This window comes from Mytilus galloprovincialis, chromosome 9 (genome assembly GCF_965363235.1).
Source record: "Mytilus galloprovincialis chromosome 9, xbMytGall1.hap1.1, whole genome shotgun sequence".
Classification (NCBI taxonomy): domain Eukaryota; kingdom Metazoa; phylum Mollusca; class Bivalvia; order Mytilida; family Mytilidae; genus Mytilus; species Mytilus galloprovincialis.
The window spans coordinates 14,896,581-14,924,398 of record NC_134846.1 but is presented as its reverse complement, the minus strand read 5'-3'; the positions used below and the strand labels follow the sequence as shown (position 1 = coordinate 14,924,398).

General features: G+C 31.5%; 1 protein-coding gene across 5 annotated transcripts in view; it reads right to left on the bottom strand.

Moving 5' to 3' along the window:
* LOC143044493 (uncharacterized) overlaps positions 1-17,826 on the bottom strand; it is a 29,410-nt gene extending 11,584 nt beyond the window's left edge. The window contains exons 1-2 of one of the 5 annotated variants that reach the window (XM_076216543.1): positions 17,809-17,826; positions 15,719-15,803 (exon numbers count right to left, since the gene is read on the bottom strand). In XM_076216543.1, coding sequence (XP_076072658.1) covers positions 15,719-15,760 — 42 coding nt within the window. In that variant the 5' untranslated portion in view covers positions 15,761-15,803; positions 17,809-17,826. Of the gene's footprint in view, positions 1-646; positions 779-839; positions 960-15,718; positions 15,804-15,965; positions 15,984-16,694; positions 16,713-17,808 lie in introns of those variants that run through there. The other 4 variants (XM_076216544.1, XM_076216545.1, XM_076216542.1 and 1 more) reach the window with 4 other exon arrangements.
* Positions 17,827-27,818: the final 9,992 nt, after the last annotated feature.

The window sequence follows — 27,818 nt, the reverse complement described above, 5'->3', positions numbered from 1 at the left end:
GACTGGACCATATGCCTCTTTAACTTTAGGAAGACAACATATATAGAGACACAAACGGTGGTTGACCTAAACGGCAAGGATATAAAACATACTATACCATATACACATCCTTGACCTAATCATTGAGGTAAGCCGAGATCAGATGTAAATATTGACTGTGACCATATGACATTTGTACATTCCGTATGGATGTGTTTTACCCTGAAGCTGTATGGCTAAAGTGATGTTCTATTACAGTTTTATGAATAGAAAAATATCTAAAATGACTCCATGGAAATAAAACCTTAACAAATTGCTTGTAAACAGTCGGTTTATAGACCAATGAATTATAAATCGTTCACTGCAGTGCAAAAGTACTTTGTACTGTAATTATGATTCCAGTCCGCTTAACGTGTATGTCGCCAATTGGTGTTCTATTAACATTTTAGAACTGTCACAGAATGTCCATTGTCATCTTCATTTTATTAATTCATTAACTTTAAACTTCCGTGTTTTAGCCTTACCATTGTTACACCTGTAATTTTACCAGGTAATTTACCTGTAAGGTGTAGTAGATACACATATGTTTATACTTACAAAGAATTAGAAATAAACAACAAAAAAGTTTAAGAAGTTAAAGTATAATAAAAATAATGAAATTAATTACCTTTTAAGTGTTGTCATTTTGTAGAACTAACTACATAAACACTAGCAATACATTTGTATCGATCCCAAAGCTTGTCATGGCGACTTCGATACAGCAAGAAACAGACTAGAGATATCAAAACCTTTATCATTTATCTCATTACAAGTTTACAGATGTAAGACTGTTAAAATTTTAAATATAAAAAAAAACTAACCTGAATGAAAGCTAAAATAGCTGCTTTTATTCGGGAATTATTCGATTGTTTCCTTATAGCTGACATCTTTACTTAGGTATCCGACTTTAATATGACCCAGGGTTACCACGCATGGTTTGTTTACAAGGGTAGGTAATTGGTTAAAAATATTATAATTGATTGCAAATCAATATAATATCTAATTCGGTTGTGTTCGTTGCAATTTACAACAATGATCACTAATTGGTTGTAAAACAACATTTTTCTAAATTTAATAATTTATTTTTTTAAAGTGTCACGTTTGTTAACAAAGCTAAATACAAATGTATAACATACGTCGTACAGTAAAAATGTATTGATCAAATTCTAGAGCAAAAGTTGACTTATGACGCTGCAAATATATTTTTAAAGGAGTAGGTCCGGTAAGGACCGATTTTGGCCTGAAATTTCAGGTTCATCTGACGAAAGATTTTGACCACTTTTTAAACACTTATGTGTCTATTTTATTTGAATTAATTAGTTTATGTGAAAGATTTTAACAGACTTAGTCATTAAAAACAATCCGATTCAAGCTCAAATATGAAAAATCTACCTAATATGCCGAAAAATGTCACTTTTCAGATGGTTTTTGGTAAAAATGAAAGTGGCCGCATCCGTGTTCATCCTCAACCTTTATATATGTTATGTATTATCATAAAATACAACTTACATTTCAATATTAAGGATGAACACGAATGCGGCCACTTTCGTTTTACACGAAAACCGTCTAAAATTTAACTAAAACGCTAGAATTATGAGGATTTCAGTAATTTAGCATGACTTAATGGTGCTAGTACCGGATATATGTGCATTGTATTGTCAAAAACAGTCCATATTTATGTAGCAGAAGCATTCTACTGTCCAATAAATAACTAAAGGTTTACATTTTAACAATTTTGTAAAACTGCTATATTTTGGGGCCAAAAAGGGGTCTTACTGAACCTACTCCTTTAAACTATTCGAAATAACTAACATATAATAATTCGTGGAATATAAAGGAAAAAAAAAACATTTTAAAAAAGTTAAAAATTGAAACCAAACTGTTATACTCATGATGATATAAATAGCATGTCAATGTTCGATCGGTTGATTTGTTTATTTACTAAATTTTACATGTGAAGAAAAAAAGCGAACATATGAAAAAAAGCTCTTATCCTTAAAACATAGAAGGAGGGGGTGGGGTTACAATTTCTGTTGTTTTTCTCTTAAGAAAAAAAATGTGCAAGTAATTCAACTTTGCAGTCGATTTAAATTGGATATTTTTTGGTCAGAAGTCAAAGTGGGAGATGCTAAATAATGATCTGAGGTGGTGTTCTCGAAGCTATATTAGGATTAGGACGTGTCCTAAGACCATCTTAGCACAAGTCTTTGTCCTAAGTCGTGTTCTCGAAGCTCTCTTAACTTAGGATATATCGCATTTGTCGTCCTAACTTTAGGACCTTTAAGACCATCCTATCTTTATCCTAACTTAATAAAGTTTGGATTTCGCTTTTTGATAATTATTTTACGTGAAAATAAACACAAAATAAAACGGATCATCGGTTTTTACCTCGTATATAAACTGATCAAGAAAAGTGCATGATTTTAAACTTTGAACTTCGTATTTCACGATACGTTGACATTACAGATCATTCATTACACATTCAATTCTCATTTCAGTTTAAAGTGCAATCCTTTTATTTATATGATTTTATAATCATGATGATTACATTTGAAATCATGCATTTAAATCTTTACATGTGATTATAAAATTTGTAAACAAATTTATTTTATTGGTTTCATCATTAATAAATGTTTTATAAAAAAATACTTAAACAATTTAAAATTTTGGACTTAGGATAAGTTTAAGACGTCCTAACATAAGATGCGTCTGAGATAGCTTCGAGACAGCTTAAGAGTGTCCTAAATTGTTTTTTAAGTCCATTCTAAAGTTGATCTTATCTATGACTCAGGACGAATCTTAGGACGAATCTTGGGATACTTTCGAGAACACCACCCCTGATATTGGCTCCGGATTCTTTACATTTCATCTTAAACACAGGACTTAAATGTCATAAAAGACTAAGGCATGAGTGTTATGTCATAACATTATTAAGTACTGAATTATCTTGATTGAATCCACAAACAATTTTCTTTAAAACTATGTCTTTTGCACTGTCGGAAATGTGTTATTTTATGTGATCGCTGTAAAAATACATTTTATCTGCTAGTTCCAATTTCAAAACGAAATTGATTGTAAAAAACCTATTCAGAATCCTGTCTACCCCTTATTCTAATGTGGTCAACATTCCTGCCAGTGTCTACCCCTTATTCTAATGTGGTCAACATGTAAAAGAAATATATATTCAAGTTATTCACGAAAATATAGATACATTAAAACACCTCCATTGTCAAAATTCCTAACTCTATTTAGCAAAATATACCACAACAATACTGTAACAAAAGATCAACACCACGTCATGAATCTGAAACTTCACACCTCTTAACTAACATGTGTTGTACATGAATTCAGATATTAAGTTGTTCTATTCAAATTTGAAAAGGGAACATTATTTCGTCAAAATATTACCTTGCTATCAAACTTTTTATTTTAAAGACAATCTGGTACATATTTAAATATTTGTATGTAAACCTCATGTTGTGACAGCTTGTAACTTTGTTTTCTGTAGACCATTGTATTCAAAGAGGTTATCGGAATAAACTGAAGCAATATATATTATATCAAATTTTCGTGTGTATACATATTGTATATTCGTTTATAATGTTTGTCTTGGAACCAATTATCTACATTTTTATATTGTTTTTTTTTTTTCTTTTTAATATTTTTTGTCTGCTATTCAGCGACTTTTATTTACCTTAATATCCAAACCTAGAAAGTTTTGTTGGTACCGGGATTTTTTTCTTTATCATTCAAGGAGCATATCATAATCGACCATGAGTTCGTCTTGAACTGTTCAACATTAAAATTGCTTAGAGTTGTCTCCCTTACGGTTTAAATCTATAAATTTACATTTTATACTGCCTAAAGTAGAAAATATTTAAGCGCAATTTTGTCAAATGGGAAATCTAATATATTAAACAGAAAACATTACGAGTAACCATTAAGATTTTCCGTCGCACAAATTGCATATAGACAGTAGGACAGTATTCACGTTGCCAATGTAAATATACTGAATTGCAACTGTCAATTAGGTAGGTGTTTTATTTTTTCGAGCCTCGTGTACAAGATTCACAAAATGACTTCTGTATGCAACCACTTTCACTATTTATTTGGGGCACTAAAAATCAAAACAGCACTTTAAAAATTTCATTTGTCCGAAGCTTCTTCCTAGATTTATCTTTATCAGGAATATGTTTTTAAAACTGATCAATGTCATAGGAATTGATAAACTTGCTAGATCATATACAGTACGGACAGACGAACACACGCTACCATAAAAGAGGGAATTTAAAATTGAGGTGCACTTAGCCATTTATTTACACACACATATCCTCTAATCGTCACGGTCTACAAAACAAAACCACGATTGTTTGAAAATCTTCACGGTTGATATAAAAATCAATTGAAAATATGGAATTCCAGTTAACCTAGGATGCACGTTTCATCTTATTTGAATATCAGATATACAAGCTGATTGAAGTGATTTGTTTTTGAATTAAAGTTATCCTTTTTTAAACAAACCCTTTACGTCATACTGTGAACTAGAGGCTCATTGTTTAAATGATAATGACCTTAAACGATGATCAAAGTGTATTCATTTCTGCATGTAGACAATTCTTATTGTTACTATAAGTCATTCAGAACAATATTTGACATATATCTTATATTTCTCCATTAAGGTGCATAAAAACAATGCAATGTATGCAGTCTGTTGCATGTCAATGAACATTTCAACAATACAGAAAATTAAATCGTGACAAAGCTATGAGTTCACAAAGAAATAAAGGCTAACGGAATTATCAGAAGATATGTATGTTATTTCTATGAGCTTGTCTGAGTTGGCAACTTAATTTAAAAGGATAGGTGATATGCAATTTTTCAATCAGACGTCTGTACTATATAATATAATTTTATATAAAAGTATTTTTTTCGTACTGTTTGATAACAGGCATTATTCTAAATCAGATTTATGAAGAATGTTCGTAACGCATGACCTCTTGGAAGTAACAAATAAGTATATAGGTCATAGACAAGTAAACTTTTAAACCTAATTTTTCGTTCAATAACGAATGTTTTGCAAGGATTCATTCATTCAACCATAAAGAAAACGATAAAATCAATTAAATTATTCAAACTATTAAATGGAGTATATGTATGTGTTTCAACCGTACGTGTATCACCATCATTGGAATCTGTCATAGAGTTGTCACTTGTTTAGACGTACTTATTATAAGTATATTACTATGTTGCCTTGCCTTATATATACAACAGATTACTAGTGAAGTGTATTTAATTTCTTGGGGATAATGATATTTTAGAACCCCCCTCTCGCTCTCTCTCTCGCGCGCGTTTATCACGATCAATTGATCGACACTTCCAGAGCTTATATTAATCGAATATGTTGTAATATCTGCCACTGGACTTAAACCCAAAAGAGTGAATCACCCGCCAATTTCTTTATCGTGTACATTGGGAAATACTGTTTTAATTCAAAGTTTTGTCACTTCAACTCAGAGTAATTCTGATTGCATATGAAAACTTGATATCATCGTCTAATAAAAGTTTTGACCACAATTGCAAAGTGCTGTATTGACTCTTTTCTAGACTTACCTGAAAATATTTAAATAATATCTATATATATATATAATTAGTTATCCATTTCTGATCACCCTCGTTACTGATATACAAACAGATAACGGATTCATGTTGGGAAAATCCTAAACCTGCATTGTGTAAAGTCCGTTATATGTTATGAAATGTATTGAATTCAGTTTACTCCATTCAGTTTAAATTTAACTAAAAAGACCTAGTCGGACCTTTGTGGTAATTTAGCGATGCGTACCCTAGATCAGCGGATTTTAATTTTTTTTTAAATACTAGTTTATAAATTTTATGCAAATCCATCAGGTGTCAATAGCGATATATAAAAAATAGCGTATCACCTTTAAACGAAAAACTGCAGGTCTCAATTTATTTACCAGGAAAAAACTGATTTGTGGATCATAGACATTTAACATGTACGCACCATTTAAATTAAGCTTTTTATCTCTTCGGATAAATCTGATTGACAATTTAAACGTAACCCCTTAAGCTAAAGGCTTATTGACAAGTTTGCTAAATCTTCACATTTATTTGGAAAATTATCGTAGATATGCAAATTTTTTGTTCTTCCCTCGCCGGGATTCGAACCCATGCTACTGTGATATCGTGACACCAAATCGCCTGCACTGCAGCCGTCCCGTTAGACCACACGACCACCTGGGCTCTACAAAAATAAAACTTTCAGTGGCCATGTGTTACCTTTCCTCGTCAGTTTTAATCTAGCGGCGTACTACAGTACATGATATATAAGGCATGGAGATGTTATTATGTAACTAGGTCCTATATTGGTGAAGTTGCAGATATTAGAGCAAACTCATAATCTATATAAAAGTCGTTATAAAACTTGTAACTGTGAATATTCTTTGAATGGTTGAATTATAATTTTCTTTTTATTGCTTTGTATAAACATTTCTCCCGTAATTTTGTATTCTTCTACTGACCAGGGCCTAGGTGGTTAAGTGGCCTAAGTTTTACTAAGAAGTTCATCTATGGTGATCTCTTATCGATATACGCCGAGGTGGTGAGTCGAAAACAGCTCGTGTAAAAGGTGAGTTGGATATTTCGATCTGAATTGACCTGGATTTCCAGTTTTCCAGTCGAATATCAGTAGTTCTCCCTTGCTTCCGCCATAAATTAAAAAAAAAACTTGCCGCTATGATATAGCTTAGTTGACTGAAAGTGGCTTTGTTCACAAATGTTCAATGATTCAATTTTCTACTGGTTGATAGAAAAAACGGAATTATGGGAAGATCATGTTATTACATACCAAATGAGTTTTTAAAAGTCCTCTAGTTTTTAAAGAATGATTGAAAATATCATGTTTATTGATTGAAAAAAAAAGAATTTAGTACTTTCTTATTGATTTTGATAATAAAAAATTGTTGAATAAAATTTGTGGTCATGGCGGTACTTATTATAAAAAACTATATTAAAATGACAGAACATTTTGAATATAAATGATGTTGATTTCGCTATAGCAACAACTAATTAATATAAACATTCACGGCACACTGATTCTTATACATGTTTGCTGAAGATACGAATACTTTTATGTATCATTGTTATCGAATGCTAATACTTATTTGGTTGCGTTAGAATTGCTGCTCGGATTAACTATCGTCAAGTCAGGAATTCCATGGGAATCGATATAAACAAAGCAGACCAAAAGACAACATCCCAAATCATCCAATGAACATTTTTTAAAATACATTTGCTATGATTAAAAAAAAATACAAAAATTATAATCACTGTCATACAACTTATCTGATTAACATACAGATATCCTGTTCAAATGAATTTTAATCATTATTGATCATTTGACCTACAGAAAATCTAGATAATGAAACAATCGAACAGCAATGATGACACTCGAAACCAACATTCTTTATTAGAATTTATAAACACATCCCTCCATTTTGGTTCTAGATAACCCTCGATGCAAAATTTATATTTCATTTCTGTGCACATTACAAGTATTTCTGGAACAACCTTCATTTGGTACTCACTCCCGTGACCAAATGTTGGAAACGCCCAAAAAATGCAAAACGCTCGGGGGCATGCAGACCCAACGGCTGACAGTTTAGAAATCTATACGCATTTCTATGAGTTGTTGTTATTGCTCGCGAATGAGATCCCTACAAGTTTTCAGGTAGCAGGAAATTGCAGACAAATGAATGTGAAATAATATACAATCGGTAAACAGGAAATTGATGATACATTAATGTAAATACCGATCCATAGTCTATCACGATCCTATTAAACCTGATACCAAATTTCAGGAAGCTCTGATATGCAGCTCCTGAAAAATGCTACGGATGCTTCATGGAACGATTGGACGGACGTATAAACAGATATAAAACAGTATACACCAGCCTGAGGATAATAAATTACTCTCGTTTGAAGGGTTTTACGCTAGTAATTTTTGGGGGCCCTTTGTAGCTTGCTGTTCGGTGTGACCCAAGGATCCGTGTTAAAGGCCGTACCTTAACCTATAATGGTTTACTTTTATAAATTGTTATTTGGATAGAGAGTTGTTTCATTGGCACGCATATCCCATCTTCCTATATCTATTCAAACATTTATTCCGAACAATGACTTCCGAATAAGCAACGCACGTCTCCTAATTTTTGAGAAAAAAGGTCACATGTAATCCGGAGAAAGCTCATTTATTTGTCAATCCAAGGCAGATCAATATTGATATTGCCTGCCTATACATTATGTTATTTAACAAGATGATGACACAATGTCAAGTTATAATGTTGGTTAATTCAATAAATAAATTAGATTAATAGAAGTACTTGGTGACTGATAGAATTGTTGTATTAACACAACCAGTCAGTTCAAAATGTAGTAGCAGTTGACTACTAATCCTCGGTAACCAGGTTCTTTTAATGTTTATGTAATATACTTATCCCCAAAGTGGATCAATCAATATTTAAATGCAGGATTGCTACTTTAGCACATAAAAAAGATTAATACTGAAAATGTGATCATTCAAAATGAAAAACTTGTTTCAATACCATCGCATGCTTTTTGAAATGATACAGAATTGATCATATGACCGTACTCTTTGGATCATGTACAGCTTAATTTTGAAAAAAATAAATCCTTTCTCTAGATTAAAAAAGAAAATAAATTCCAAAATACCTGTTAGATTCAACAAATTTGCAGTAGTAGATAAAGGTGAGGGCTAGCCTAGGAGGTTCAAACTCCTTTTTTTACGAAGAATGCATTTGAATTGGGACATACATTTGGAACACCAAACCCCATCCCCACCCCACCTCTCTTAGTTTTGAACACCATTTTAAATCTGGATAGGTCCCCCCAAAATTTGTATTTCAAAACTGAAAGGCAAAGGAAAAGTTCAATTTAACATGGAGTTATATTAAAATAATAAGCTTACTCCATATTCAAAAGAAAAAGAACAACAGGGTGATTACAACTACCAGCTTTTAAAATCTCAATCAGTGCAAAAACATAGAACTTGACGGTATTGTCAATGATATTTTATCTGCTAGATCTTTCTCGCTTGTGAAATGGTATTTAAACAACAATTGAATTCCGAAGTAATTTGTACGTCTCAATAACTTCATTATTATACTGTCAATACACAAAGTTAATGTTACAATTTTTATAAATTGGATAGAAGCTATACTTATCTAGAAACTAGAAACTAGACAATTGGTTATACTTGCGCGTCAGTGTGTACTTATTTTGATTAATTAACCCAGTTTGGAATGATTTTCAAAAAATCTTTCTATATAACGGAGACACGACCGATTCTTTATCATTCGTCTTGTTAAGAAAAGCTTGATATTTTGATTGATTTGTTACTCATAATAAAATTACAGCAGCGAATATTACAGGCATATCCAGGATGACAACATATTGAAGTCATATGAATATACCCTGCATTGTGCAAGCCCGACACGCTTATTAGAGATTTAAATGTTCCATTTTGCAAGGAAAAATAGCAAGTCTGAGCCAACAGGTGTTTAATTTTACTTACAAAGACTGTTCTAAAGCAAAAGAAACCGATTTCAGGGTATATATAAATAAAGTATATGGTTGAATTTCCGTACTCTTTGCGGGCATGCTAAAGATAACAAGATTTAAAAACAATATTTATTCAACTGTTACTGACCAAAGATAAACTACCAGCTGACAGTACCAGCCGAGGAAACGATACAGACTGATATACTTAGAATTGAATTACTAAAGCCTTTTATAACTTTCCAAGGCAAATTTTAAAAATTCAACATAAGAAAAAAACATCCTATTTTGCTTTACCCAATTCCAAATTCCAAAGATTGTTGCTTATATATCAAAAATTAAAAACAATCATTATTCTAAATCAACTTAATTCTGGAAAGGGTTTGTTAACCTGAGACTATAGTATGAACAATGAAACTAAATGAGGTGAGTTACAAAAACTGGCAGACATTTTGAGATTAAGAATTTTAAAGACATGAAAGATGTCTGACACTTTCCATACAAAAAAAGTAAAATAACAAAAATACTGAACTCCAAGGAAAATTCAAAAAGGAAAGTCCCCAATCAAATGGCAAAATCAAAAGTTCAAACACATCAAACAAATGGATAACAACTGTCATATTCCTGACTTGGTACACAGTGGCGGATCCAGGGGGGGGGGGGGTTCCGGGGGTGCACACACCCCCTTTATTTTTGCCGATCAATGCATTTGTATCGGGACATATGTTTTGCACCCCCCCCCCTTTGCCCTAGGTGCACTTGGTTAGCACCCCCCTTTCGAAAATTCCTGCATCCGCCCCTGGTACAGACATTTTCTTACGTAGAAAATGGTGAATTGAACGTGGTTTTATAGCTAACTAAACCTCTCATTTGTATGACAGTCGCATCAATGGAGTTTTCCACATTTATTTTAAAATTTCGACAAAATTCTCGTTAAAGCCGTAAATCGTTCACATATCATAAACACTCAAATAGAAGACCTGCCATAAAAGGTTGAATCCTATATGGTAGTTATCATGCCTTTTTGTTATATATAATAAATTATTACATTACCAAATTGACATTGTAAATCCAAAATTAATTTAAACTGAGGGCGAGTAACAAAATCCTACAAGAATTTACCATATGAACTGCATGAAAAATGGGTCGTATATTCAGTTTTTTCTCCAACATGCATGCCACCTACAACTAGATCCTGCCCAAGTTTAGAATAGAAAAGAAAGAAAGCACGATAAATGTTTATTTAATGTTTTACTGGCGTTTATTTAGTATCATGCACACTTTTACAGAATAATTTTGCTTTCTCTAAAAAAAAACATGGCTGATGCGTTATTATTCAACACTTATATCTAATTCCTTTTTCAGAAATAACAAAAGTACAACTTGTTTTAGGTCAGAACTTATCGGTGCATATGCATCCTCTAACCGTTTTATGTCATAAAAATACATCAATAAATTGATCAACAAAAGTATATAAAATCTTGAGAGTTCTACTAAATGTTTGATTACCAATGCATTTCAAATATTTGAATAAGACAGCCATTTTCATTGGATGTTTTTTTTATAAAGTGAATAATATAAAGTGGTTGTTCCGGCTCGATTTGATAAACAGTAGAATTTCAGAATTTGCAATTTACATATAAGTTCTGGTGAACAACATTGATCATCTTTTTCAAGAATACATTTTATCGCTATTCCCATCCGGATAAGTTAAGAAATTACAGACCCTTCTCATCCAGTCGAAGCTATCTGATTCTCTATTTAAACAATCAGTATTGTGCTCATAACTTTTTTTAAAGGAAATTTATTGAAACGATTTTTTTTTGTTAAATATTTTCTGAGCTTCACTTCTGCGAATGTGGCAAAAACACTCTTTTAATTGTTTAAAAACATTTTACCATGTATCATTCACAATACAACAAAACTTGGAATATACAGATTAAAACTATTAAAAATGTTCAGAACAAAATCCTTTTTACATCAAGCGCAAATAAATATACTGAATTTAATAGGACAAATTGGGGTTTTTTTTAATTATTTTTCAACAAAATCAAGCCCGCGACCCCTATTTTTATTGTACATTTCAAAAGTATTAATGAAAGGCAAATATTCTATTGAATTTTGGTTTAAATTCTATGGATAAATGTTCCTCAAATTAGGAAAAGTTTTGTAACCCAAATATAACCGAACAGAAATAACCCCTGTATTTTAACAAAAAATATAGTCCGTGACCCTCAGTTTTTATATTGTAATTTGAAAGAACATTGACCCAGAAGTCTTTAACAGAATTCTAGAAAAATCTATCGTCGAAAATTTAGACACCCGAGATATCTTAACGACGCCATACACAATGATCGAACAATGCTTTTATATTCATTTGGTGTAAGATCAATTAAATGACTCTTTTATCAATCAATTTCTGCAAGCCAACGCCCCAATTCTCAGCCCGAATTCTAAAATTTGGAAGTGCAAACAAGTCAATATATTGGGTTAAAACAACATCCGTTTTGTATATTTATAGAAACCTCTTGCACAACTTTTCCTATACGTTTTGTTACCTTGTGGAGAAGAGCTTTCACAATCTCAGATGCTTGGTTTTGATTGGTTATTGATTTTTTATTTTCTCTATTCATAAATATTTATTTTGATGTTTCCAAAACAGATAAAAAGGTTTATTTAATTGCTAGCTTGTTAATGTTTATATACATTTAAATGTTTGATTCTGGATTTTCCCTTGCGTGGGTAGGCCGGTTAAATAATGTAACGTTTTATAAGCTTGTATTATATTATAACTTGCATACTAAATCGGGTAGAAGGTAAATTTTTCTATTGGGTTCGGAATTCATTTAGAAATTGTCTTCTGAGCAATTAAACAAATATTTTGCATATCATTGTGTTATTTTGCTTCTCATCGAAGGTTGTCAACTTTGGCCTTTAATTGGTTTTACCTACTTAGTCATACCTAGGGGATTTAATGCAAACCAGAGTTCTATATATCCTCACTATAATGAGAATTAGAAATCTGTCCACATATTTTGTCATTTAAGAATTACGTATGCAAGTTACTTTAGAAAATAGTGCCCCGCAAGCAGCATTTTGTTACACTTCGACACATATGTTTTTTGAAATTTGACCTCATTAAGTAAACATGACAATCCAACTGTTATGCACCATATATAACATATATATTAAAGTTACACTTGAATAATAGAATGCTTTAACATGACACGATCATTAACCGAGGTCAACAGTTATACGGTTTTTACAAAACAACACTTGAAAACTGGAGAAAAAACACACTCGTATTGTCTGATATGATGAAACTTCTCAAAACCAGAAAGTCAGATCATTTCAAATTCTTCCAAAGAGGAGGAACCGGAAGGTGACTATATATATTCTTAAAATTGGCATTTGTGCCACGTATGGTTTGATTTGGGATGTAAAATTTGATGAGTACACTTATCGCTTTTTGAACTTAACTGTTCGAGGGGTCTCTAATTAACCCGGAGGAAAGCAATATTTCAAATACGCTTGTCAACAAGTTTGCTGCTTTTGAAAACCTGTTTTTCAGACTAAATTAAAATTTGTTATTTTTTTGTTGTTTGTATTGTTGTTGTTCTTATGTCATTTTGTTTCGTTTAAATATAGTTTATGCAACAATCTATGAAAATTTGCTCAGTTTTCATTACCCCCCCCCCCCCCAAACCCCACCCCACCCCACCCCCTTAAGCCATAAATAAACTAAGATCTCAAATATGTCCCAATTAAAATACTCAAATAATACATGACCGTAAGCTGAATGGAAAGTGAATGCCAAGTTTTTAAAAATTTAACTACTTTTTCGAGTACCTATAAATATCTAGTTTCAAAATCATTTAAAAGTATTGATTACCAACCGCGGTCCAGTTATAATATATAATAAAAATAACTCCCCCATTTCAAAAGAAATATACCTAATTATATTACGAAGTAGGTCTTTGGTTTTACCTACTGTAACGTTGTCCCAAATAATGTCTTTATGCAATTCCATTTCTTTTATTGGACTTGTAGTACCAACAAGATCATTTTTCTTCTTTTAAATTCTCGTTTATCTGATTTTTCGCTTATTTGGTTGTTTTAATGTTAAAATCTGATTTATTTCTTAAAAATGCGCGAAATAGATAAGGAACATTTTCGTTCGGTAACTTCGTATGACTTTTAGATACCTTAAATTGATTAAAAAAAAAGTTTCCAAAGAAGTAGTCAAAATACATTTATTTGTTCTTTAAATGTAGCATATTGCATGCATGTATGTCTAATTACGTTTTGTTTTTTGACATATATCCCATTTCCATTCTCAATTTAATTTGTCAATGTCTGGTGACGTCGGAGTGACGTTATCAATGTGCCATAACTGGCATAATTAGCAGAGAACAAAATGTCATTCAATATAGTAAGACGAATGGTCATAAGAAAAGACACTATGAGAAACCTTAGTAAATTTTCTAGAAAAAATTTCTTGTTTTAACTCGGTAACAAAATAATTTTGACCTAACTTGCAAACATATCATATCATTTTAGTTGACACAATTATTCATTATCGATTTTAAAAAGAAAAACATTCATTCAAATAACTATATCCTGAATATGTTTAAATTTTACATCCTTCTCTATCAATAGGTTAGATATATGAGATAATTTTGAAAAGTAAACACAAATTTGAATTACATTAAGATTGTTTGCAGATGATAGCATTATTTATAGGGAAATTAAAAAACAAGATGACACATTTAAATTACAGTCTGACTTAGAAGCGGCCGGTAGGTGGAAGCAGGACTGGCTCATGCATGTTCATCCTGATAAGTGCAACATTCTAAGTGTAACTCAAAAACGCAAACCTTTAGACTTCACTTATAAACTACACAATCACTCTCTAGACAAGGTCGTCTCTACAAAGTGTTTAGGCCTAACTCTTCAATTAAATTTAAAACTGGACAAACATATAGATAACATGAAATCAAATGCAAATCAGTCCCTTGGATTTATTCGTAGAAACCTAAAAATAGCATCACTGAAAGTAAAGCTCACGCATATAAAGCTCTTGTCCGACCAAAATTAGAGTACTGCTCAACAATCAAAAACAGCAAATTTCGCAAATCGAAAAAGTTCAGAGAAGAGCAGCACGCTTCTCATGCAACCGCTTCAACAACACCAGCTCAGTTACTGAAATGATGACAGACCTAAATTGGTACCCACTCGAAGTTAGGCGTTTACGATACAGCCTTGTTTTCTTTTACAAAATTATTCATGAAATTGTTGCAGTCCCTATACATAACCTTTTGATCCCACTAGACAATAGAACCTGGCAATCCGCACTCATTTAGGCAAATACAAACATCTAAAGACAGTTATAAATATTCATTTAATCCACGAACTGTTATAAATTGGAATCATTTGCCACAACAAATAGTATCATGCAGTACAGTACAGGGATTCAAGAGTTTGATCTCAGAACTTGCTATCATCCCCATATTCTATCTCTAACTATTCTGTTATTAAATGTATAATGTATATAGTTTTATCACAATTTTTTTTTCAAATGTACATACGTTATTTTTTTATTTTGTTATTTTTTATTTTTGTTGCTAAAGTGTAAATTATAAATTTTATAGTCGACGCCTGGCGAATAATCTTCAATAATTGAGGGATCGTTAAAAACATAAAGAAGAAGAAGAAGACTACTCTGAAGGCTTATAACCCACAACTAAACCCTTACAGAGTCCGTTGGAAATGTTATATTTTATGCTAAATTTTGCGAATTTAAAAGTTTTAGGTGGTTACCGGTAGAAAATTACAAGGAAACAGGGTAATAAAAAAATATATATAAATAAATTGAATGAATAAAGTCACGAAATACAATAACAACTAGCATATCAATCGCGAAAAAATACGATAAGATTAAGTTATGTGTTTATCTTATTCCATCTTAACTTACGTGAAACTGAATCAAAATACGATATGTATAAGCACAAGACTTATAACTCAACATAAATAAATCTTTTGTTTATAAAAAGATTAAATGAAACGAATATTATCAATACATAATAAGTAATAAAGAACTACTCACCGCCATTTTAATTTTTTTACCAATAGTCCTAAAGCTACCCATATCCACCGATCATTGAAATACTTCAAACGTATGGCTTACTTTTCTGAAAGTAAATATTGGATATATTTAAGTGTATTGGACCACGACCTACAAGAACCGTCATGTTTGTTTCTTAAAAAAAGATAAGTCTATATTAAAATCACAGGAACGGTTCATTGAACACTTAGAATCCAAGGCCACAGTAATCGTAATTTATTACATTCACCTGGTATATTTTTCTTTAATTGCCAGCACCGTTAATCTTATGTCATATTTTTTGAACTTAGATATACCTGAACAGTTACAATTTTTCTTTTGTATTTAATCTCCAATGAAATATGAATTGATTTTTCCGTTATAGCCCAACGTGTAAATGTCTATCGATTACTTCATTTAAACAACAGTTAAATTAATTGATTAGGTCAGTTTGTGTGTACTTATACGGATGTTATATTTTCTCTTCGTAATAAATGACCAACTAGTTTTCAATCACAACGGTAAAGCTGGAGCACTTTCATTTTTATTTCACATTAACTTGTCATGTCTAGCATCGCGTTTCCTGTAAGTAAAACGAGACTTTCAGCGCACAGTTCCATTTTTCATACACATGTATATAGATAATATAAGAAGATGTGGTATGAGAGCCAATGAGACAACTCTCCATCCAAGTCACAATTTGTAAAAGTAAACTATTACAGGTCAAGGTACGGTCTTCAACACGGAGCCTTTGCTCACACCGAACAGCAAGCTATAACGAGCCCCAAAAGTTACTAGGGTGAAACCATTTTAACGGGAAAACCAACGGTCTAATCTATATGAAAAACGAGAACCACTTACATGTATGAACCACATCAACAAACGACAACTATATACTGTAATATTGTTGTAATTGTTGTATTTGATGATAGTCCAATGTCTGGAATTTATTTCAATAAAAAAATACTTTAATACTTACTTACAGAAATTGACCTCTGGTCTGACACCGGTATTTCCTCTCGTATATACGTGTACTTTGGTTTTTTTTTGAGGAACCATTTATAGTTATGATTTTATACTCTATACAACATAAAAAATTAATAACTACAGATTAAACTACAAAGAAGGAAATTGTCCATTTGTTTGACGTAAAATGTAAACATCCTATTCAAACAGAAGTGTTCGACCTTATACAGTTAATCTTTCTAATATTAAACATCTTCTAGTGATGAGTTTTATTTGATCCAATTCATTTTCAAGTAGTTGACCAACATACAGATTATTCACTTGTACGAGGATCTATAAATATTTTAAGACTTGTGGGTTTTTATTCATTTTTTTTAAAGTTTAAACATGCATTTTCTTAACCTTTCCGAAAATGAACAAAATTCAACTTTACTTTAAACATGTCAATCATATTTTTTTCTACAAATTAGACAATTGGTTTTCCCGTTTGAATGGTTTTACACTAGTAATTTTGGGGCCCTTTATAGCTTGCTCTTCGGTGTGAGCCAAGGCTCCGTGTTGAAGGCCGTACATTGACCTATAATGGTTTACTTTTATAAATTGTTATTTGGATGGAGAGTTGTCTCATTGGCACTCACACCACATCTTCCTATACCAACACTATTTCTAATTAACTAAAAAATCTGACTATAAAAAGTTCATAACAACCAGAAACATATCATTGAATAATACATGTACATGTCATTGTTAGAACTACAGACTCTAGATAAATTTACTTGACCTTTAATTGGATTTACTTACAGAGTGACACTTACAGTGTACCATAATACATATATATAAAATCAGCCGTTACATACATTAATTTAGTTTAAACAAAAATAAATATTTGAATTGAAACTTAAAATCGTGAAAAAAAATTGTAAAGAGAGTAATCGAAACTTATTCATGAGATATTAGATTTTGAACCTTTAATTTACTCCTTGTTTGGTTAGTATCAAAATAAGAAAAGTCACAGTGGTATGATTAAAATTAGATTACTACCCCTATAGATCGAAGGACACTGGTGTAAAACAGCTTACATTTTATTTTTATACAAAGTTTGAATTATTCGTGATTTAGATACTTACAATGAGTTTATCAACAAACAAGCACGGGTTATCCCAAAGCATTTCGGACAACTAACACATTTTCACAGCTTCTCTCTCTCTATATATATAGGCATGCCAGACAACTATACAATGTGCTAGATTCACCACCAGACCATGTTAGAGATTGATATCCTCGCCCTGGGGTTTTGAATGTAGGCAGTACGTAAACTTTAACGTGTGGAAATGGGTCGTATTCGGAGTTGACCACTCTTAAAATGTATTTTAAAGTCATTATCAAAGGGGAAGTCATATGTGAAGCGATTATAATTCTTTGTAGACATTACCATCTCAACGGCTCAATCGTCAACTGTCAAGCAAGAGTTGTTGTCTATCAGCAATTGTGTCAAGTGCTTTTTGACATTCAAAATATAATATAATCTTCTGAATTTACGAGAAATATATTTCGATGGAATTTATGAAATTGTTCATAGATTTTAAAATCATTATTTATTCAGAATATTAATATACTAGACTTTTTATTATTTTCTACGTATATCACCTCTGAATCAACAAAGTACTTATGTTACGTTCCTGTTCGATAAATATTGACCCTTTGCATATCTTCTTTCTTACAGCTTATGTATAGGTAAACGTATTTTCGATCTTGTAATGTTTGCCATTGGGCGTTAATTAACCATCTGATCAAAAAACAGCATATTTTTATTGTAAAACACAATCCTTGTGGAATCTAGCACAACTTGATGTGATAAATTATTTACTAACACTGTTCAAGTAATCCATAATTATCTTCACGATCAAAACCATCTTGGCTGGTTAATGTGGATCTAATATTCATATTAAAAAAAGGGACAAGAACTGGTCGTTGATTATTTATTTTCACAACAACTAATATTTGAAAACATAAAATTTTTAATGTATAGTCAAGTCATTATGTACCCTTTAATCAGAATTAATCATCATCATCTGTGGAAATGAATCTGCTGAATTCTAAACTGCATATACATGTATTGCATACATACAAGAGAGTAAAGTTTGGCTGTAATAAGCCTCCCATAAAAGTATTGCAAATGATTTACTACGAGCGAAGCAAGGTTAAAAAATTTTGAAGGGTTTTGGAGAAGCTGCAGGCCCCAAGAAGTTATAGAACTAATGATGCAAAATCATGTTTGTTTTTTGGGTGTTGCCCAGACCCTTTCTTAATCTGACAATGGAAGTCCTGTTTTAATCATTTTTTTGACAATATTTTGGTCTCAAAGCACCATGTATAGAGACTCTTTGTTATATCTGGTGCCATCTCACATGCTTTCGAACAGACCTGCCGAGTTATTTATTTTTAATTCATTGCAAGTTAGGTTATTTATTTTCAAACTACCACAGAACAAACCATTTATTTTTGTGATTATCAATGACCGCCCCCTAACAAAAACGAAACACCAAACGTATTATTCAATATCTAATGTGTGGTTTTATATAAGTTTGACTGACATAAAGAAACGCTTCTGGGTTTTTTTTATTTAGAGAAAGCATATGGAAAAATTTACTTCTTGGAAAAAAGATGACTACGGATTTTTTTTTATGGTAGAAGTGGATCTAAAACTTCTATAAATGGAAAAAATATCGAAAATATTTTGTCAGAAATTGATTTAGGCCCTGTGTTAAAGGCAATACATTGACTTATAATTGTTTACTTTTTACACATTGTTACTTGGATGGAGAGTTGTCTCATTGTCATTCATATCTGTTCTTCTGACTTCTGTTGTGTTCTCTCAAAAAATATTGAGAAAGTAAGAGGTTATTGATTAAAATATTGATGCATTTCTCATAGGAATTATGGAAATGTGATAACTAATACATATATCTTAGGTCTTTTAATTAATTGTGCTTAAAAGTGACGACATTTTTATTCTCACTGTAACGCAGTATTTTGTTGACAGCCAAAGTTTAGAAACAACGTGTTCAGAAAGTAAACGTTTGCACCAAACTTATGCCACACTTAATTGATCTGTTAAAACACTTGAACATTTTTTATTGTTAGTTTTACGTCCAATGACGTAATCATATTATTGAAAAACGATCAACTAAAGGAAAAAAAAGACAAAACAATCACTTAAAATAGCACAAAAAGGTAACGATTTATTTATGGACTTATCATAAAAATATCATGACAATCATTTATAGCGGTATTGTTTGCATCGAATGTAATATGAACCTTTTAAAGTTTTAAAATTGTATGACAGTTTGATGTATAGATTTTCAAAGATATCGTAAACCAATTCAAATGATTCACTTTGTATTGTTGCATCACTTATGATGTTTGTTCACGCCACTGAGTCGAATCAAAGCGATAAATTCCCCACATGTATTTCTTTTTAAATGAACTTTATTATCAAAAATAATTTTTCAAAAAAATTTAACAAAGTGTTTTTTTTTTTAATACTAACGATAAAATTGTCCTTGATATTTATTATTCTGATAGCAATAAAACCAAGGAAAAAGAGGGTTAAACCAGTCAAATCCACGAGGAAATTATAAACAACAAATGGTGTGAAAAGAATTATATTTCATAACATTTCGATTTTTTTTTTAAAGAATTATGGTTTAAAAGTCTTTTAAATTGTCGAACTACTTATAACGGTAACATTTTCTTTATTGACTGCTTATAGTAAATAAATACATCGGGAAGTTTGAAATAACATCCTGTAAAATGAACCATATTATATAACATTTAAAAAAATATAATTTATAACTAAAAATCAAATATTTAAAACTTACGATGACGGAGCATGAATCATATTCCTTATTTATAGTTACAATCAAATGTGTCAGAGTACTTGATCAATCCACCCGGGAGGATAGAATGTTATTACATATATGTAAATTGATTTACTTACAAAGAATCTTATCCATAATTCATGAATCTAAAATGAACCAAGACTACTATATTAGAAAGTAAACACAAAAGTCAATCACTACTTGTAAAATATACCATATTTCATAACGTTTTGAAAAATATTTTTTTTTTTAATCTAGTATTTCTAACTTTATACGCATGGATTATATTCCTTATTTAGAGTTACAATCTACTGTGTCGACGTTCTTCACCAAACCACCCGGGAGGACAGAAATGGTATCAACTATGTCAGTGTACTTGATCAATCCACCCGGGGATGATAGAATTATATTACATATATATAAATTGATTTACTTACAAAAACATCTTATCCATAATTCAACAATCTCAAATGTACCAATACGTCAACATTAGACAGTAAACACAGATTCTGTTAAAATCAATTGATATATTCCCAGGTAGGTAAAACTGTTTGGCGATACTCGTACCTCAATATTGATGAAGACATCCAACTTGTAAAACTGAACGCTTCAATGATTTATTGAACTATGTTTCAGCTATGGCTGTGTTAATTATCAGTTAAAAAAAGTCAATAAAATTTCAGTTTCACATTTTGCAATGTCATCCTATTAACAACAGATATAAACAGAAAATAGTTGCCAGCGACGACAGTGGCGCGTCTAATCACCTTCAGCATGGGATGCACATCAGGGAGCCTCTTGACTTGCCAGTGACGACAGTGGCGCGTCTAATCACCTTCAGCACAGGATGTACATCAGGGAGTCTCTTGACTACTGCCATAAAAGAAATTTCCATTTTGTTTTTGGTGTAATTAAGAAGTAATCAATGTGCAGACAATGTCTGACTTCTGAGACTATAAGGTACGGAAGCGTATTAGCGCCACACATTTTTTTTTAATTTTTCTTCTTATGTTTGCGTTAAAACGCAAACATCTTTATTTCGATTATTCATTAAGTTTTGTATATATGTCCGTCTGTCATTCATTTCGGATGTGATTTACTAGTAGATAAAAAAAAAGAAACATACATACAAGGCCAAATCATTATAATAAATATGCATAGGAATAATGGAATAATTGAAGTGCAATTATACATGAATTAAGACTGATTTGTGCATCAGAAAAGTATATAATTTATCAAGAAAATAGATATAGTATATAGTCATATTAAAATTGAAAGATAAAAAATAATGTCATACAATTGTGAAACCTCCAAGTCAAATAGACAAAATGATCTTTCTGCTTTAAAATGAATTATTAATAAGGAAACATTTTTTTTAAATCTCAGAATATGATCAAGATTCTTTGATAGAAAGTCATTGAATTTTCATTTCAATATAATGAAGTATTTTTAAGATGCTTGGGTAGCAATTTGAATAGAGAGAACATAATTTTATTAATAAAACATCTTCATTCTATACCTTTATTGCCAAAGGGTAGCTTGTTTGAATGTAACCTACTTTACACAGTTCTCAAACGAGAGCTTACTTTGGAAGTATATTTATATTCGGTTATAGCTATATTAGCAGGGTTGATTTTTTTCTTGGGTATAACCTCAATTTACTCAATTTTCTTTGTAATATATATATACTAGTAGTAACTTGGATATCGTTTTTGGGGACCTTTATAGTTTGTTGTTTAGTGTGAGCCAATGCTCCGTGTTGAAGACCGTAATTCGGCCTATGATGGTTTACTTTTACGAATAGTGACTTAGATGGAGAGTTTTCTTATTGGCACTCATACCACATCTTCTTATATTATTCTGCTCATTATTAGTCATTGATATGATCTAATTATTCAAGCAGTTTACTTTGCAATTACTACAAAGGTGATAAATTTTATTATATCCAGCCTGCTCCATTAATAACTCCTGTTTCCTTTGAATCTTAAATAAGAAATAAGATAAAACAAATGTTTGCGTTATAACGCAAAGGTTTGCGTTATATCGCAAAGGTTTGCGTAAAGGCTTGCGTTAAAACGCAAACATAGGAAGAAAAATAAAAAAAAAAAAATGTGTGGCGCTAATACGCTTCCGTAATAAGGTCTTGAGTTAACATAAACTTTAAATTCTCAATAGACAAAATTGTGCGAACTTTTTAGCAATAACGAAGATAATTTTAAAAGTACATGCACACACTATGATGAGACTTTTCAATCAATACAAGTTCTTTCCAAAAAAAATATTATCTAATAGTCATTATTAGACAAGACCTTCAACAAAAAAACATCTACCCACTACGTATCTCAAAAGATATAACACCCTCAATCTTAAAAATATCTTAATTTGTGTAATTACAGAAGACGACAGATATTTATTCAACTATTAACTCCAAATAAACAAAAGCATATAAATGATGTTACGATAACTGACGAGATTTGTTAAGTTGAGACTGGCACATTATATGTCTATTTTAAACTCGTTAGCAATAAAGCCTCCCTTATTATTGCAACCATCAAGATAACAAAATCTGCGACGAAAGGAACTAAATCGGAAAAGAACCACCACTTAATTCCATCATATTATTGGTATTATAGAATACCAAAATACAATACTACAAGGCGTATAAATACACAATTGAAAATTTACCATCGATCGGGCGTATGACACTTGCGCCGATTTTGAAAATTTTCATTTTTTCATTTGCGCCGATTTTATATCTGCTCCTAATTAAATTAACAGGTAAGTTAATACTTGTACATGTACTGTCCTATACCATCCGTTAAATGTGGTTATAAGTGTTGTTCATTTATGTTTAAGTTAATTTTGATTCATATTGTTTTGGAACTTGTTTGTAACATGATGGACATATTACACACTGAAACGAGCCGAGAAGTCAATTCTTTAATCATCGAGGGCCATACATATCGGAAGGTTAGTGTCCTGAAACATAACAACATATCTTACAAATGTACCATACATCGTGTAAAGCCAGAGTCACCACGGATTCTATTGTCAAAACACTGGTCGAGCCTGATGTGGCAGATGTCCGAAAGACAGAGGTTAAAGAACTACGGGTATTGTCAAGGGAAGAGTCTGGATGTGTATATTGTAGGCCTTCTTCCATCTCCCCGTAGTGATCAGGGGACAACAGTTACATACATATTATGATTAAACAATTCATTACATTTGTACAATTGGCTAATGGAAGATGTTTATAATAATAAATGAAAAATAAGATGACTTGGATTGAGACTGCTCTCATTTGGACTCATACCACATCTTTTTATATCTATTTACCTGTAATTTACCTGTAAAAAAATCGGCGCAAATGCAAAATGCCGCATCGATCACATATTTCTGGTTACTACTAAGTACATGTCGCATATTGAGTCAGGAGTGTCTGTAAACGTTGTTCTGTGTCGAATTGTACGGGGCGCCGAATGGGACTCTTGTGGTTTTGATGATGATATGTGGATGTTTTACGTCCGGCTATCCTGTCTGGATATTGCGGACTGGAAAAACCTATTGTACAGACCGGTGTTTGTTTGTCTTTTGGCCTTCATTTACTCCAACTGCGTTGGTGTTGCTGGTACGGAGTATCAGGTCGTGCTGCTAGCATGGCTGTTTGTATTGCTTCTTTGGAATCTGCGTTGATGACGGGCGATATGTGTGGTGGTGTGCGCAGTAGGTCTGGGTCGTCGATGTTAAACCCTTCATCAAAGTCGATCCTACTACGCTTGCCTCTGTCATTTGTGGAGGTGTAGAATACCAGGCGATGGCAGGCCTTTTTGGGGTTGTAGGGACTGGTGACAATATCTTGTGGTTTTGTACTCGAAATTCAATTTTGTACGGACAAAAGTGAGTTTTGTTCAATGAGTTTTGTTCAACAAAAATGAGTTTTGTTCAACAAAAATGAGTTCAGTTTAACAAAACTTGTAGCATACTACAAATTTAAATTTTGTCATACAAAATTATCTTTCAGTGGACAAAAGTTACTTTTGTCATGACAAAATTCATTTTTGTAACACAGACTTTACTTTTATTACCTAATTTGAAAACTGGGCGACAAAAGTCAATTTTGTATGCAAATTAGTTTAGTTTGGATTCTGTGAACTAATTTGCATACAAAACTGAGATTTTGTCACAAAAGTTTATTTTTGTGTAGACAAAAGTAGATAAAATTGAGTTTTTTTAAACAGAAGTGAAAATTTTACACAAAAGTCAATTTTGTCTACACAAAAATAAACACAACATTGAATTTTGTCATGACAAAATCAATTTTGTGTTGACAAAATTGACTTTTGTGACACAAAATTGACTTCTTTCAATTGGATAAATATTTTTCTGTTTTACCTTACATATTCATTTATGCATTATGCTAATATAGATGTGGTAGTCACCACTTGCCGATTGAGTCTGGAAGGTGGCAGGGTTAACCGAGATAAGACAGAATCTGCTGTCTCTGGGACTCAAACGACATTGGTGACGAGTATCATTATATTATGAATTGTAGATCTTTTATGTTTGAAAGAAAGAAATTTTTACCTACATACTGCTGGTCAAACCCTAATATCTATAAATTTGATCAACTGTTTAATTCATGTAATATTGTAATATTAGAAAAACTATGTAAATTTATCAAAGTCATAAATGTGAAAGTCAGTCCTCCAAGTTAATTTCATTGTATTGTTCACACATGCTTGTAAAAATTGTACATTATAGTTATATTTATGTATGTTCTCTATAACTATGTAATTATAGTTTTATAAGAAATAAAGTATTCGTCACAAAAGTCAATTATGTGTTAAAATTTCATGTCTGTCTTACAAAACTCAATTTTGTCTTCACAAAAAAAAATTTTAATTACAAAATCACAGGATGCTAATTTAATGTTAATTGCGTACAAATTCTATTTTGTCTCACAAAATTGACTTTTTTGTTTTAATTCCCATATCAGGTAACAAAAGTCAATTTTTTATGCAAATAAGTTTATATTTGCATATCTATTTGACAAAATAAAATTGAATTTTGTCACTACAAAAATGAATTTTGTCTACAAAAATGAATTTTGTCTACAAAAATGAATTTTGTCTACAAAAATGAATTTTGTCTTTGGACAAAAATGAATTTTGACATCACAAAATTGAAGTTCTTATACAACAAGTCTGTATCAAATAGTTTTGTAAGACAAAAATGATTTTGTTATGACAGAATTTAATTTTGTACAAAACCACAAAAGTCCCATTCGGCACCCCGTAGAATTGTGCCAGTTAAAACATTATGGTTTTACCAGTTACTGTCAGCTGACAACATCAAGATGTAAATTATTTTTGTACAAACAGGTTTTTACAAACACGGAAAGTTCACTTTATTACACGTTATCTGTGACATTTGATCAGATATTAAACCACTGCTGTGACGTCAGCCTTTTCATTTATCGTGATTTTTTTTCTCCAGGCGCATTGTATCTTTTTAACGAACACACGCTTATCCATTGTATCTCAAACCTATAACCATGAATGGTGTTTTACTCCAGCTTTCAGAACGACCATTCGAGACATTCATGGGTAGTCATGATGGCTACGGTCGGAAAATGTATTACACTGATTTCAGTGTGCACAACGCATGTTTCTGGAATAACCTTCAGTAGGTACGCGTCAGGTCACAAGTCCGGAAAGCGGAAATATTCAACGTTTCAGAGCATTACAACAAAACGAACTTAAACAAGATCTTAAACAGACTGATCGTCTAACCTGTGGACATCTTACATTAATATTTTCCCGTATAAAACAGCTGGAGTAGTTTTTCAATTACCAGTACCCTGAAGTTGTAAACAACACACCAGGATAGTTGAAATACGTCAATGACAGCCAAATATTTTATTACCGAAGAATGTGAAAATGCTTATACGTGACAAATTCTAATCAGTTCGAATGTATAATGTTAGCTGAGGATAATTGAATAATTTAATTCAGTTTAAATTTTTAGGAGTTGTTTAATTAAACTATTCTAGATCCCAATAAAGATATTTTGTCTAGTGTTGTAGACTATATAAAGCAATCTATGGAATTGCGAAAATAAGGTCCACATTGGTCAATTATTATATACATCTATATATAGATATATGTTATTAATATCAACTTCACTTTTTAAAAACATTTATCATGTATAGTTATGTGTCTTGTCACTTGTGTATACATTGTACTATGTTTGCATTTTAACCCGTCAGGGTTTCATGTTTTTTGCAATAAAGATTATTATTTAATGTAAATGTATTTCATTTGAAACATCTATCTTGCCCTACTATGACCATACTGATTGCCAATGCCACAACTCTCCAACAGTGACCAAATGACGGAGAAGTTTTGAAGCTACTTAAGGTCAACGTACCACCTTCAACAATGCCCCAAAACCCACATTGCATATTGAACTATGCAAGGCACTGAAATGACAATTTTATTTAAAACATATAAATATAATACAATAACACACACAAATCACTGAATTACTCTCATTTGACTTTGGTAATCAATATTTTCAGAACTCCTTTTCCCTCTGTTTAATTATATATCCTGTTCTTGTCCTGATTATGGCTGTTATATTTGACAATTTGGCAGTCAAACAGCTAGAATAATTACATTTTGCTACGTAGTATAGAATATGATAGATGTTGTGTAATAATAATGTCCTTAGTTAAAATTGATAGCACACTGAAAATACTTGCGATCCAATATAATTGTATTTAAAATCGAATCGTTGAATTTAGAATCAAATTGATTCCTTAATTAGGTGAATGATCTATTAATTTGCTTTTGCATAATTGATGCCTTTGTTTTATCTGATATTGTAAACTAGTTATTAGGAAAAACCTCAACACCACAAAAATCACACTAAACTTTCAATCCATAAATGTGAACATGCAAAGTTGATCATTTTCATGGGACTAAATTGTTATATTAGAGTTATTATCAATATTTTAAGAATGGCTTACGTAGATACATGTATCTTCTCTTAAGGAGTGATAAATCCTACTCTGAAAAGAATCACTCTGATTCAATCCAAAAATTCTCAGAAACTGACATTATCAAGATTTCTTGATTGGCAACATATTTCTTACTTTTGGAGGACGTGTTTTCAACAGACTGTCGGCATTCCAATGGGAATCAATTGTGCCCTCTTCTTACCGACTTGTTTCTTTATTATTATGAGGCTGACTT